The sequence below is a fragment of the Ictalurus furcatus genome, chromosome 26 (assembly GCF_023375685.1).
Source record: "Ictalurus furcatus strain D&B chromosome 26, Billie_1.0, whole genome shotgun sequence".
In the NCBI taxonomy this organism is placed as follows: Eukaryota; Metazoa; Chordata; class Actinopteri; order Siluriformes; family Ictaluridae; genus Ictalurus; species Ictalurus furcatus.
Genome location: NC_071280.1, coordinates 11,665,050 through 11,680,677, shown reverse-complemented (window position 1 = coordinate 11,680,677; position 15,628 = coordinate 11,665,050). Strand labels below are relative to the sequence as shown.

The 15,628-nt window shown below is 38.2% G+C and overlaps 1 protein-coding gene across 1 annotated transcript in view; it reads right to left on the bottom strand.

Annotated features, from left to right (window-relative positions):
• The window catches only part of neurl1aa (neuralized E3 ubiquitin protein ligase 1Aa), a 57,828-nt gene that overhangs the window by 34,371 nt on the left and 7,829 nt on the right, over nt 1-15,628 (bottom strand). Inside the window, exons 2-3 of the mRNA XM_053615285.1 lie at nt 7,877-8,118; nt 4,329-4,650 (exon numbers count right to left, since the gene is read on the bottom strand). Coding sequence (XP_053471260.1) covers nt 4,329-4,650; nt 7,877-8,118 — 564 coding nt within the window. The remainder of the gene's footprint in view (nt 1-4,328; nt 4,651-7,876; nt 8,119-15,628) is intronic.

Below are 15,628 nucleotides of genomic sequence, written 5' to 3'. Positions count from 1 at the left end.
GCCTGCATCCAACTACAACTCCACACTGAAGTTTTCACATCTGAAGCCATTCAGCACCGGCTGAAACAGCCCAGTGTGTGTGTGTGTGTGTGTGTGTGTGTGTGTGTGTGTGTGTGTGTGTGTACTTCTGACTGACAGGTCAGCTGATAGCCTCAGCTTGGGTATTTATTAAACAACATTCCTGCCTCTCTACTGGTCCACAACTTCATTTTGCTCTTCTTATATTCATACACACACAATGCAATTCTGTGGCAGCCTAGTTCAAGAGGGCACTAACAGCACGACACCAACCCAAATGCTAGCACAGTGTGGCCCTAGGATCATCACAGTAACGCTTGGCTAAGCCTCTGGGCTTTGAGAAGAGTGTAGAATTTGTTTATGACTGGGTATTACGGCTATAAATGGTGGAGGGCTGAAGTGAGGGTGAGGAGAATAACTGTGCCTATGAATGTGTTAGCAATAGCACTTTTCCAGGTAGTGCTTCTCTGCCACTGTTTTCAGTCTTGTAGTGCATTATGCCAACAAAGGTGCGGAGAATGTAAATCAGATTGCACTTTTCCGCATGTTACAATCTGGAATTGAATTGGAGTTCGTTAGGAATTGTATCTCACTAATAAAACATACATAAACATAGCCCATTATCTGGCGGAAAATTCAACAAGGGTTTGCCAATTATAGAGTTAATTATGTCTGTTTTCCTGAGCTTTAAATGCAATAATGAATGAGCCAGTCATACTACTACGTCAAGATAAATTTACAGCTATAATTCTTTCCACAGACGCCTTAGTCAAAGCTGAGAAGAGAAGAGAAGAGAATAAAGAAATGGCGTGAGTGTATTTAGCTGCACCTGTTAGCGCAGACTGAACAAACTTTCTGAATAAACTGAAAAATCAATGTGTCAACCATTAGAGCAAGCTAAACCAGTTCTGAATCGTAAGCTTTATATTAAGGGCCCATTTACTGCAGTGAAATAAAACCATGCACACACACACACACACACACACACACACACACATACACACACAGCTTATTCAGATGAATACACATCCTCTCCTGAGGAAAGCTTGTATTTATGTCTGTGTGCGTAGGAGTGTTTTTGAGTGTGTCTCAAATCCACTGGTGTGTGCATGGGGGGGGGGATGGGGTTGGGATTTTGCCATGAACAGGCCTGCAGCATAAAAATATTGATTCTTTTGATAAGAGTTCCTGAGTTCAGAAGCAAAAGTGGAAAACAAGACATAAAGAATGACAGACATCAGTATATTGCAACATGCAGGTTGTAGGCATCGCAGATTTACCACCTTTGCATCAGCAAGGCTAAAAATCGATACACTTAGAAACAGACAACAAAGCACTACCAACCTTTTTGAAACATAACTATAAAGTGATATGTCTGGTGGCCTGGGAAAACCCTGGGATAATTCAGGCTTTCCTGAAGTATTATTATATTTTTTTAGCACTAAAATGCAGTAGCATTAAATATCAAATAAGCTGCTTCCTGCTGGAAACAAAAGCATCTCCAAAACAACTCAAGCCTAGACGTATATATATGGCTACATCTGTGCACTTGAATCTGCCACTGGAAATACTAAAAGCCTGGAGGAGTTTCCTTCTATTGATAACTCTGTGTGAGATATATCCATTTTGCGCTTTCATCTCTGGCATAAAGGACTCTTAGGGCAGAGTTTGATGCCTCAGACGTGTAATGCTTTGACACACAGAAGGGCATGCATACACACCCTGTTGAGAAATATGGGCCTTAAATCAGGGCCAAATCTTGGGAGATGGACGAGAGCGGACTGGATAAAGATATACACATTCACACAACAACAACAAAACATCCCACACATTCAGTAGATAGCAGACAGAGAAGTCGTGGTCGATTAGCACAATCCACAATAGGATAGATGGCACTATCTCTAGAACATGTGACCCGCTTCTATAATTGTACCTCAGGGATGACAGCATTAAGGAGGTTTGATGCGTGAGTGTGTGTGTAGGATTTGACACACACCACTACATCAAAGCCTTGCCTATGGTATGCCCTGCTAAGTTTCTCTGTGTGTGCCAGAGTGAGTGTTATTACACACCCAACTCAGTCGCTCTTAACACTGGGACCTGATCCTGAAAACCAGAGAATAGTACTAAGTACAACAAAACAGGCATTGTTAGCATATACCTTTTGATCTTCAGGCATTTTTATGTCATTCCGAAATCTCACATGAGTTTTACTTAGAAAGTTGTGTCTTTGGGTATGTCTCAACCAGCACCCTAGTTCAGTAGTCAGGGCACTGATCAAAGAGTCTGGTCTCTCAGCCATTTTAAGGGCTGTCTCAACTGCAAAATCCTTACAACGCATTGGAATGTTTGGTCCCTAAAAAAAAATCCCACAATTCACTGCAATAACCAGGGAACATCGATGCTCACTATGTTCCCTTACTGGAAATGACGTGTTTTCTGAAGCCTCTCAGCTCGAAAAAATGGGGGACAAATTCTCAGCCAACTTCCGTCTACAAATGTAAGTGGCTTGTTATCGTTGTTGTAGCTCTCAAATCATTACTTACATTAGTGATTTATTTGATGTTCTATATACAGTTTGTTTGAGTCTAATAACTTTTAAGTGTTTATTGATTTAAAAAAAATCCACCAGCTACTCTACGATCCTGCTTGAAGTGCCATGGCAGAAATGTGTGTGACATATAAAACTAAAATATTTTTAAGTTTGACGTTTTTTGTGATGCTTTACAACGTGAGTACGTAGTTATGTCACTGAAAATTGAGTTATCAGTGTCCCACTATGTAGTGAGCCAGGATCCTTACCAGTGCCAGGATCCTTACCAGTACCAGTACTGATTCACAACCTAGGGAGCTGATTGAGACACACTGCAATGTTAGTAATAAAGTTCTCCTCCTTTCCTACTAACTGTACATTTTCTCTTCCCTCTAGTCATAAATATTTATTGGCAGTTTTCAAAAATATTTATTAGCTGACACGTGTAGGTTCTAGAAATCTAATATTCAACTGTGAGGGTGTCTGTAAGTGTCAGAGTAGTGACATTACACTTAATGGTGTGACTCAGGAGTCTGTAAGTTTTAGAATTTACATTAGCTTTAGAAACTTAGTCCAGTAAACTATGTAGCTAATAGCGTGTTCAATGAAGGGACATCCATACAAGCAATTGTGTTCCTTAACACTGCTTGCACAATTGTTGGTTTTTTCCCAGTCAAAAAAAAAAAAAACAAAAAAGAAAAGAAAAAAGACACTGCCATGTGTGTTTTCTTTTTTTGGCCAGAATGTACGTTTCAAAGTGGAATGTTCAAATTTTCACAAAAGTACAGAATCCTGTCAAGCACAATTTTTCTCCCTGAACAATCAGGTGGTAAGTTGGAGGGCAAACGAGAAAAACAAACACTGAGAACAAAGTTCTGGTCAAAACAATTTGTCTTGTTAGTGAGTGAACATAAGGTGATTTATGACATGTTGAATAAAAAATAATTCATTGCCAATATTCCAGTGTTGCAATACAACTAAAAAGAACAACTTGTTTTTTGGGACATTCACTAGTACGTGATCTATGTATGTAGCTGCATACAGTCAAGTCACACAAGCAGCTCCTCTTCCTTTTCATTTTCTGCCTCAAGCCAAAGTCCCAGAGAAGACAAATGCCAGAGTTAAACTTTCAGTAATATTTATTGCTGATAACAACAAATCTAATCTAGATTGTAATCTAGACTAATAAATTAGCCAATACTAGCTATGACTGAGAAGAGGATTGTTATAATTACACTATGGATTAATTGCTTGTAATCGTAGTGGCCTGTGTTTTCGATTCCAACCTGTTTTGAGATAAATGAACTGTATACAGCTGAGTATGAAGAACTAGAAGAGTTAGAGCATCGCTAAAATCAAATTATATTCACTCACTGGTTCTTTTCTTAAAAGCTCTTTTTCACTTAAGATTAACACACATTAGTCAACATATTACCTTATTAATTAGTATTTCAAAACAGTATGCCACTAATTATTACTTCATATACTGTACTATTATTTAAAGCATAATACTACATGTCTCACTTGATGTGTGAGGATCTGTGCCTTGGACGATGGTTGTGAGTTCAAACTCCAGTGGAACTGGTCTCCTAAATCCCAGAGGTTGATAAAACTCACCAGTTCCACTGTCATGTCCTACGCTTGCTGACTGACCCAGTGTTCTAGCTCTGTATTTCCTTTTTATGTGGGTGAGAAGAAACAGCATGATATGCAAAAGACTGTGTCTAGGCATGAGGCATGTCTGTACTGAACACCTACAGTTCAGTGTGTGACTCACCGAGTAGCTGGACTCCTCGAGTCAGACCATAGACATCGATGAGTGCCCAGAGCGGTTCGGTGGTGCGCACTCCGCTAAAGAATAGCATGGGACTGGAGCCATTGACGCGGTAGAAGACGCGGCCCTTCTTGTCCACCCAGAAGGCAACGAGGTTGCCCTCATTGGCTAGCTCCTCGGGCAGAGCCTTGGCCCAGAAACCATTCTGAGACACAAGGTCTGGGCACGCGTACTTGGGCAGGCTGTCCGGGTTGATGCGTGATGGGTCTTTGGAGGTGAAGCCCAGACGCAGAGCACCACTCCAACAACACTGCTTCTTCGTGATCTGTACAGCATTAAAATGTCCATAGTTAGGGTTTTTTTTTTGTGGAGGGACACAGTTAGAGAAATTCAAGAGGCGAAATTTCATATGGCAGGAAGCACCAAGTCTAAATAATACATTTTAATTGGGTAGTGAACAAAACGCTATTGGTTGAAGCCAGTGCTCTTTCATGGTCTGAAGGCAAAAGCTGTGTACCTCCAATGTTCTATTACTTAACTTATGATATTTACTGTATCTTATGTGAATTTGTAAGTCTTTCGTAACTGTTTGGACAATCAACTAGTGGAACTGATCTATACTGTAGTGTCATATAGGAAATTTTATAGTATCATATTACTTTAGCATTGCTACATGATTTTATGTTTGAGATTTGAAATTATTACATAAAGCAGGCATGCGAAATCTTTCAGTGGACCGAACCAAGTACTTGAAAATGTACTGTAGCAGAGCCAATAAATCTGTCTATAGTTCAGCGACTTCAGTTGCATAAACATGACCCATCTTGTCTTCTGTACCAGATCCTCTGTTGCGGCTTACATGCTTTTATGTAAATTATTTAGCTGAAGGCAGTTCATCGGACTAGAGACTAACTACACAGAGGTCAGAAATGGCAATATATTCTTCATTTAAATTAATATTTCATTTAGCTCAATGACACAACAGTTTTTTAAAAAAACAAAAATGACAAAAACAATTTTCGAAAGACTTTTGGACAGAAAACTCAGTGTTTACTCTCTGCTTTGAGTTCATTGGTCCTCATTAGTATACTGTAGAGGTGTGCATTGGGACAATATCTTGTACGGTAAAAAAATAACTGCTGGAACGGGTGAGAGTCCATGTCACTAATCAAAAGTTGTAATATGAAAAACATATCCACTTTGAATTAACTTATTTATAGCCATAAATTTACCACTAACAGTTAATCATAAAAAGCTCACCATTCAATCATGTCAGTTGCTTATCACTGTAAGTAAATATTTTAATGTACCTGGCCATAAAGTAAGTATCCTTAAAAATAAAGTATCCTTTCATTTTGCACTGATGCAAATTGCTAACATGCTCATAATGACTCAAAAGAGTAAGGGATCACTCAGCGTTATGGATATACGTGCCAGTCTGTCAATCACTGACTGCAGTTCGACACAAGCTACATTAGTGTTTTTGGATAAAGCATTCCTTTAAAGGGAATTCTAAAAGGGAGTTTGGGGGCCTTGTGTAAGGGAGAAGTATGATGTGTTTGGAGTAGAAGGGGTCTGTTTTATTTGACTTACAGTAACCGCTGCCTCTGCTGAGGGGATAAATACTACAAACATGTCAAGAACATGGTGACTTACACCACAGTGACCTGGGCTTTTGAAGAATCTCTGCATTTTAAACTGTAGCAGTGTGTCTGTTTCTCTCTGTGTGTGTGTGTGTGTGTGTGTGTGTGTTTTACTATGGTAGAGAATTAGTTGTGTGTGAGTGGGGTGGTGGTGGGGTTCATGTCTGTGTTCAAGCATTAACCGGTTGAGCCGGATTAAGTGTCAGACTAACGGTTTTGGCACAGGATCCATTGTTTACCTCTCTCTCTCTCTCTCTCTCTCTTTCTCTCTCTCTCCCTTTCTCTCAACTTGCTGGCACTTGACATGGAAACTAGGCATGACAGGAGAGTAAAGCAAAACTAAAAAAATGTGATGGGATTTACCTGCAAAGCTCATTAAAGCCTCTGAGTGTGAATGTGTGTGTGAGACCACATTACTGTATGTATATACTGTGTGCTGATGAAGATGATTCGCTGTGAGGTCCCACGTCTATGTAGGCGAGACAGTGATTGTGAAAAGACAACGCTCGCGAGAGAGTGATATCAGAACTGTGAAATCAGAACGAATTAATAGTGGTGAAAAATGTTTTCTGTTCATATAAATCATCCACAGGCAGATAATAACTGGACGGCACCATCTTAAATTACTTTCAAGTTCTATAAAACTAAAACCACTATTAAATCTGTCAATTTCCCCCCAATAGCTTCCTCTTATTAATCATTTCTGTTTATTTTCTAAAATTTTCTCAAAATTACTGAATCGAGTACTGTAGCAGAAACAATCTCTGTTTGAGCAAAAATGGCCTTTTATAGATTTGTCATTTTATTTACTGACTCCCATCTCATTAGCAATCTAACAAAAAGACATTTGTTTTTTTAAGTTAACAATGAAAACAGGATGTTTAAAGGTGAATAGACAGATAATTATGTGTCTCATCTGTTCAGACTCTGTGGCACTAGTCAAAAGTGGTAAGATGTAGCACCACTATGAAGCAAAGCAAATACTTTGAACTGTTTAATTTATAGCCATAAAATAATATTTTTTTTTACTGTTGTCACCATGTTAGTTACTTATCCAAACCATGGTGAGCAAGAAATTATATGTACCTTGACCTTCACAGATGTACAGTTGAGGTCATAAGTTTACATATGCGTTGCATAATCTGCAAAATGTTAATAATAAAAAAAAAGGATCAAAAAACAACACAAAGCATTAAGAAGCAATTGTATGCAAACATTTGAACTGGTTCATTTGTGGGAAATTATTGTGTGTTGTGGACAATATGTAAACATCTGCTATGTGAAACAGCTTTTTCATTGCAGCGGTAAATAAAACACAAAATAAAATTTTTATGATCTCTCTTTAAAAAAAAAAAAACATTAACAATTTGCAGATTCTGCAAGGCGTATGTAAACTTATGACCTGAACTGTAGAACAGCTCTGTGCTACACTATATGCTCATATCACATGAACCACAGAGGGTTAAGGCATGGTCATCATTTTATTGTTTTGGATTTGTTTTTATTTATCTACAATATTGTTTCTTCTTGCTGATATTCAAAAAAGGTGACTGATTTACTCAGGCCAACATAGAAATCATTAACTAAAAGTAATTTTTGCCTACAACATACAGCTAGACATAAGGTAGAACACCATGGTATTGTAGATCCTATGTAGTCCACTGTACGCCCATTACAACAGAATATGTTCCACTGTCACCTCAGAGCTCGACTGAGACTATCAACTCATGAGTGTTTGTTGTAAGGCAAACTGGTGTTTTTGGTGTAACATCATTTGACATCATCTATTGTATCTCTATTCTCACCAAGTTTAATAGTGTTGGCACACTTTGTCTCATTTGTTGGTGTGATAACGAGTACTTAGGGCTTAATTGAGCCCATAACTACTTCTAACTCCTGAGGTCTTACCTTGAGGCGGACCTGTTCGTACAGGGCGATGGGTCTGTTGCTGAAGGTGATAGCGTTGCAAAAGCTGGCCTGTCTTTTGACCGTCCTCTGGGCCCCGTCCATGACGATCTGTGAGCCCTTGGCACTGGGGTGGAAGAGCAGCGGGCTGACGGGAATACCCATGCATGGCTGTAAGGGCAAGCAGCGCTTCGGCTTCTGGTGGCATCGGTGAGTGGATGGAGGGAATGGGCCACCCAGAGAATCTGACAGAGAAAGAAAGAAAAAGTGAAAGATGAGAGATTGAGTTTGTGCGGCATTTAGAGATCAGATTTTGCATACACTTTCAGAAAAAAATGTGCATTTTTGTTACCTGATATACAAATAATATAAAAGTCCCTTCAAATGAGCTTGAACGATTCACTACATTCACTTTACTGTATAAATAAAGACACATTAGATATATTCTGCAGGGCACCAGGGTGATTTTTTCCCCCCGAGCATATATACAGTACATAGCATAAGTTCTTTTAACATAGAAAGCATCAATGTGACAAATTGCTTTGGCAGCACTGTATAAAAAGCAGGGCACAAATAAGAACAAGAGAAAGGCAATAAGATAAAGAAAAAAAGGGCTTATATTTGAATTCTAATCTGTCTGTATTCTTGTATTCTAATCTGTAATCTATCATAGTGTCTCTAGATGGAAGACATTCGTCATGCCAGGTTTACTAAACTCATAAAATTTCAATACAGCCGCCACAAAAAAGCTCTTCATATTCCGAAAAAACCCTTTCAACATTCATTTTTGTGAACATGCCTCAATTTGAGATGTGCTTGTCTATAAGACAAAGCTATTCATTTTCATCAGCCTTTGAAGTGAAAGAACAAAACGCACCAGTGGACCCTACAATGTATTGCTTTTTTTGTTTCTCACATCCTGTTCTCGTATAATCCAGAGCCCCCATCATTGTTCTTTCCTTTCAATTTATCGCAGTGTCATGTTGACATTATCACTGTGCTCCAGTGGGTTTCTGCAGGCTCTCCTATTATGAACTCTGAACTGTTAAATGTTCGGTTGCTGTGGTAGTACTTCCTGGTCAACAGTGATAAGGTGACACTGTCCCCAGACAACAGATTGTCGGGTCAATAAACATGGATCCTCTTTTGTCTCTGACTGGCAACATGCAGCATAGGTGTTCTGTTAAAACATTACAGACACATCCATTTGTCTGCGTGTTCATGTCTGTTGTGCTGTACATGTGCGATAAGTGGGTGCTCATTCGACTATTTGAGCCCACATAAAAGAGTGTGTGTATGGCTGTCTGACACGGTGCATGAAGTATGTGAGCAAAAAGGAGTGTTTGGGTGTGGATATGCGTGTCTTTTTTGAGGACGATCGCTGCGGTCAGAACAGGATGAAATGAATGCATAGCAAGCATGAGAGCTGCAGCTGTCAGGGAGAAAATAGAGGTTAAGTGGGAGCTCATGTTCCTTAGCAACTCTGCACCGACTACAACAAACCCTATTCAGCTTAGCTGAGACTGAGCATGCTGATTTTCTTATGAATGTTAGTATTTATGACTTGAAGGGGAAAATGGCTTCTATTCAAAAAGGCAAGTCTTCCTAATGAAGTGGAGGCCAAATCCGTGAAATGGATTTTGATCTCAATATTACTACCAATGAAATACATCAGTAAAACAGTATATGTATAGTAAAAAGTGGCATTAACATTATTGATTCATTATATTAACCGCAAATTAAATTATTTTTTCTGTTTTTTTTTTTTTCATGTAATACCTTAAAAGGCTTTACAAGAGGAAAAGCTAGAGATTCTGTTGCAAGGAGAGGGGGAAAAGAGTGTTTATGCTTTTATTAAGCTTAAAAACAGTCAGGTATTATCTGTGTTTCAAACAACAACAAACAACACACGTTATTGTTATCCTAGCATAGGTATAGCTTATACACCTTATAACCATGTAGCATATTAATGATCAAGCTTATCATTTGCTGACACACTCCCTACAACAAGTGCTCAAAATAATCAGACATAATCATTACAGACACTATCCAGCAACATTACATAACTGACAAATGTCTGGATCCTTATCCCTCCTCCAGAGCTCTTATCCCTTATAATCTTATCCCATCTAAAAAGTTCTGTATCCAGGTCATATTTCTTGCCTTGTGTATAATCGACAAGTGTGTCAATACTTAGGTTAAACTGCAATGCAATCATAAAGTTGATCCCACATTTGGATAATGTTGAGCAAGGCTGCCTGCTGATGATTATAAAAGAGGTGGGAATCGATCTAAAGCTCTCCACCTGCTTGACCTTTTCTCCTTTCAGCTGTGAACTTTCTGCTCTCTGGTCCCCACCACAGCAGGTCTTTAGATGTTATGATGTTTGATTCCGGAAAGTCAAGGTGGTGTGTGCATACACACAGGCATTTACTCCATGCTGAACTGGTGGAGTCTAGTAGTTTTGTAATTGAGCTGAATCTTGATTCGAGAGGAGAATGGTGGCTAAAATGGTGGAAATGTATTGACGATGTCTTCCACCCCCTCCATAGCTTACAATCATCAATCAATACTCATTAAAGCACCTTCAGCCATATGGTGCTCAGGCCATGGTGTAACAAACCATGAAGCCATTAGTGCTATGTGCTTTCACACCGTAAAACCACATTTTATAAAAATGTGTAAAATATCTGTTTTAGCTAATAATCAACATACATCATGTTATACACACCCATTCAAATCCAATATCTATAAAATTATAAGTGGGTATGATTTTGTATAACTCTTTAAAAAAGAATTATTCCAGATATCAATTTCTGAGTATGAATTGAGTCATCTCTAGTCTGTACTGTACTGCCTGACCAACTGTACTGCAGTTCCCGCCTACTGTATTTGATCAGTAATTTTTTTACTGAAAGTTATAGTTTGATTTCTAGAAGTTTGATAACGTACAGTGCTGTGAAAAAGTTGATTCCTGATTTCTTCTGTTTTTGTGTATATCTCATACTAAATTGTTCCAGAAATTAAAACAAAACCTAAGATAAAACAAAGGCAACCTGAATAAAGACAAAACACAGTTTTTAAATGATAATGTTTTTATTGAAGCAAAAGGTTATCCAATACCAACTGGGCCTGTGTGAAAATGTATTTGCTCCTGTAGTTACTAATTCTCAAAATCTATGAAACTGCTTTCATAATGGGGTTCAGCTGGTCTAGACGCAACCAGGCATGATTACTGCAAACCCTGTTCAATCAAATCAACACTTAGATAGAACTTTTTCAACAGCATGAAGTTGGTTAAAAGGTCTTACTCAGTAATACACTATGGCAAAATTGAAAGAAATTCCAGAAATGATGAGGAAGAAGGTGATTGAAATACATCAGTCTGGGAAGGGTTACAAAGCTATTTCAAAGGCTCTGGGACTCCAAAGAACCACAGTGAGAGCCATTATCTCCAAATGAAAAATTCCTCCAAGAGCACAGAAACTACTTATCCAGGAAGTCCCAAAAGAGCCAAGGACAACATCAAAGGACCTACAGGCCTCTCTTGCATCAATAAAGGTCACTGTTCATGACTCCACAATCAGAAAGACACTGGGAAAAAATGTCATCCATGGAAGAGTGGTGAGGTGAAAACCACTGCTAACTCAGAAGAATATTAAGGCTCATCTGAAATTTTGCCAAAACTCACCTTGATGATCCTCAAACCTTTTGGGAGAATGTTCTGTGGATTGATTGAACCAAACACAGCATTCCACAAAAAGAACATCACACCTATGCTCAAGCATGGTGGTGGTAGTGTGATGGTGTGGGGATGCTTTGCTACTTTTAAGTTGAAACTCAAGTGCAACTGGATTATGCAGCAATCAGTGATCCACAGCACAGGAGTAAGGTCTAGTCCTAGAAGTAAGTGAAAGTCTGATCTCCAGTTATCAGAAGCATTTCGTTGCAGTTATTACTGCTAAAGGTGACACAACCAGATTTTAAATTTAAGGGGGCAATTAGTTTTTCACATCTATCTATGACACTAAAATGGAGCATACTAAATGTGTCACTGTGTGTGTGTGTTCATAACATAAAGTTCATACATAAAGCATTTATGACCTAGATTTAAATGGTGGTGCAGAGTAAAATGATACACACATCACAGATTCATAAGTGTGAACACACTGCACAGCAGATTCCCACGAGTGCAAAATATAGAGTATGCACCCCTTACAGCAGATATCACATAGCTTATCATTGCTTCCAGTCATAAAGTATGCCATTGAGTGTTACGACGTCATTGTGGACACACACACACACACACACACACACACACACACACACACACACATACTCACTGCTTTCCTAGAGATGTATCATGGTTCTGCTATTTCTATGGCAACCCATTATTTCACCAAATAACTTGCAAGCAGCAGAAAGCTCTTACATAAGGATGCACAGATGAGCCTGTGGTACATTGCGATCATACACTCCAACAGACGCACATTTCTCTCTCTCTCTCTCTCTCTCGCTCTCATTTGCTACCAAGACTGTGGGTGAGATTGAATAATTTTTCCTGAATTAGGAAGAATGAACAAAATACAATTACATTTTGTTTAAGATTCCCTGTTGCAGTTCTAAATGAATTTAATAAACTTCTCTAGAGATCTTGCTATCTGGTCAGTGCCAATCCACAATCATGGGAAACATGGACTCAACTAATCAAATAAACTTGGGCAATTAGTGCATAATTACTGGGTAATTAGCTTCCTAACAGCAAGTGCCAACATGCAAGCTACTCATTAACTACAGCTGAACATGACTGGAGCTAGAAGATGAAGCATAAGCTCTTAACAACAACAAATTCTGAGTGGAAGTAGCCGATTAGGTGTTAACATTTCTTAAGTGTTTTAAGTGTTCGTTAATTTTGTCTTAAAAAAAAAAAAATCAAGACTCCTGTTTTGCATATTAACAGACCCATATCATGTATCATAGAAATGGCTTCATGTATTATGATATGATGTCTTTGTATATTACCCAGTCCTAAATACAGATCATACCTGCATAAAAAAAAGATTAAAATCACAATCTTGATTCACTTCTCAATGCAATTAGAATAAAGGAAAAGCAGTAAAACCATCAACAATGTAGCAACCATTACATAAAAAAGCACCACAATTCCTCCTTACTCCCTGAGACCAATGACCACAGACATTGTAGCTCAAGTGTTCTATAAGTCTACAAAAGGAAAAAAGGGAGAAACAATGTCCAAAAGCGAAGCTATGAGTGAATTTTAAAACAATCCAAGTGCATGCTTCTAGCGAAAAGCAACAAATTTGTCCAGTCTGGCTAAATATAAATATTTTAATATTATGTACTGAATAATAAATTCCCAATTACTAAACAATGACTACATGAAATAAATATATGTGGTGAGTGAGTCATGGCTACACTCGCTGTCTCACTCTTAACTCACCAATGGTGCATTGCTTCTACTTCAGATATTGAAATTAAATGGTAATAAACTCCATGTGAAAAGTTATGAAATAAGCTGTGTACTTATGTCTACTAATTATGATCTCAATTCTAAAATTTGTTATTCTTATTTAATGTAGAATCACGTAGCCGTAATACAGACTTGGTGTTAGATGATGTCATGGAAATGTAGATAACATGGAAGGTCACTGAAAGTGAAACACGATCATTTTCTTCTTAAAGGTCACACGCATCTTGCTATGTGTAAGCACACAAAGCCATGCATGCACTGTCACACAAACATACAAAAAGCTGCTTTCATCGCTGTAAAATAGTTTCCAAAACAGAAGAAGGGAAAGCTTAAGTTCAGAACAAGGGGATCTGTTGGATTTGCAGAAACATTTAAACTGAATTTACAAGCCAAATGTGTAAAACGTGCAGCGAAGGAGAACAGCATTTAAAGCCCGCATTCCAAACAAAATAAACTGCTTTGTTGCCGTGTTCTCATGTAAAACTGGGATCAAGCATCTGTAGTGTTATCTCAAGTACTGCACCTTTCAGGAAAAACAGATGTGTACAATAAAAGATCTAACGGTAACTGCCGCATAATAGGTGATATGCAAATAACTTCTCCTAATAGTTCTGTCAGTTGGCAATGCAAATATTTATATGATGCATCCAACTGACTTCCTGATATCTTGTGTGTGTATGCCTTTTGGCATGAGTCATAACAGGCATTTTTTAAAACATTGATAGTCAAGAAAGGCCCAGGAGTCAGTTTATTTCTCTGCTCTGTTTAATTGTTTTTGAGGTATTAAAAAGCAGCATAAAAACAGAGTCTGCACTGACTGCTGCTAACTGAACAATTACTAAATGGGCCATATGGAATTTTATTAAATCATGGCCAACATAATCACGTTATCTGGCATGGACACGCTACAAAAGAGAGTCAACAGTAACAGCTTTCTCAAGGTAAGGAAGGTAAGAAAGCACAATGGGTTAAAGCAACACATATATTCAAAGTGATATGAGGTAACCTCGTGTCTGATTGGTGGTTCCCATGGTAAATGTCATGGTATCTGTCATTATCAGAGGCAAAGCTCTAGCACAGACCCCCTTCTGAATACAGCCTTATTGAGACGTAATAGCAATTGACTCAGTGTCTCAATGAATCAGTGTCAGGCTGTGTAGTGACCAGGAAATAAAGCGGGACAACAGTACTAGAAGTAGCTGTAAACATTATACAATAACTTGCGACTATTTACAGGCAATTATTATGTGAGTGATAAGAAGTTTTCCTTGTGATAGACTTTAACATAAACTAAAAACAGAAAAGCAAATCAGAAAATGCCAAAGCAAAACTTTTTGTTTAGTGTACTGTAGCCAACAATGTAGCTAAAAACACAGCATCACACCAGAGAACACAAAACCAAAACATTAACATAAACCAAGAGGTCCTTATTGAACATCACATGCTCATTGCTGATTGGACACAAAAGGCAAAGGTAAAAATTCTTTCTTTTGAATAAACTGACTTCCATTAGGCATGTTTTCAGCATTTGTATGCTCATAATAATGCTGTGAAATCACATCTAAAATAACATCAGAGGAATGCCCTTGACAACAATAAGCACAAATAAAAGCATCATTAGATTCATTTATGTTCATATTTCCTTTTACTGTAAACATCCTCCAGCTGCATTCTCTCACACTGACGCACACTCTAGCATGTGATGCTACACTTTCCATTTTGGGTTCATGTTCATGTCTTCTTGGTTTTGCTGTTGTTTAATTTGTTCATGTGATCTGAATTACAGGCCACTTTAGTTGCTATACATTTATATACTTTTACAGATATATAGATTTTTGCACATACCCCTGCTAGCGATGTGTTTTTGCATGGTTAATTGCATGCTGATCCAGATGATCCTTTTAAACCTGAGAACCTTTTCAGTTCTTTGTAATAAATTCATGAAAAATGATTCAGGCACTGTTACATGACACTCTGTACAGAATTTTATAAAGTTTTTTTTGTGATTGTTGTGTCCAAAGATGCTTGATTTTGCTGCGGCTTTAAAAAAAAAAATTGCAACGAAACTTGGAGAGTGTTTTTGTGAATAGTTTTGCACGGTCTTTCGCAGTGATGTTTGTTACTAAATGCGACCTTCTAGCTGTACTCATAGTCGACACATGTGAATCGAAGAGGGCTTTGGCTGAATGCACATTGTGATGATGTCAAGCGACGTGTCTTGGCCAAAATCTGCAGAAGATCTGTGGTAATTTTGAGAAAATTGT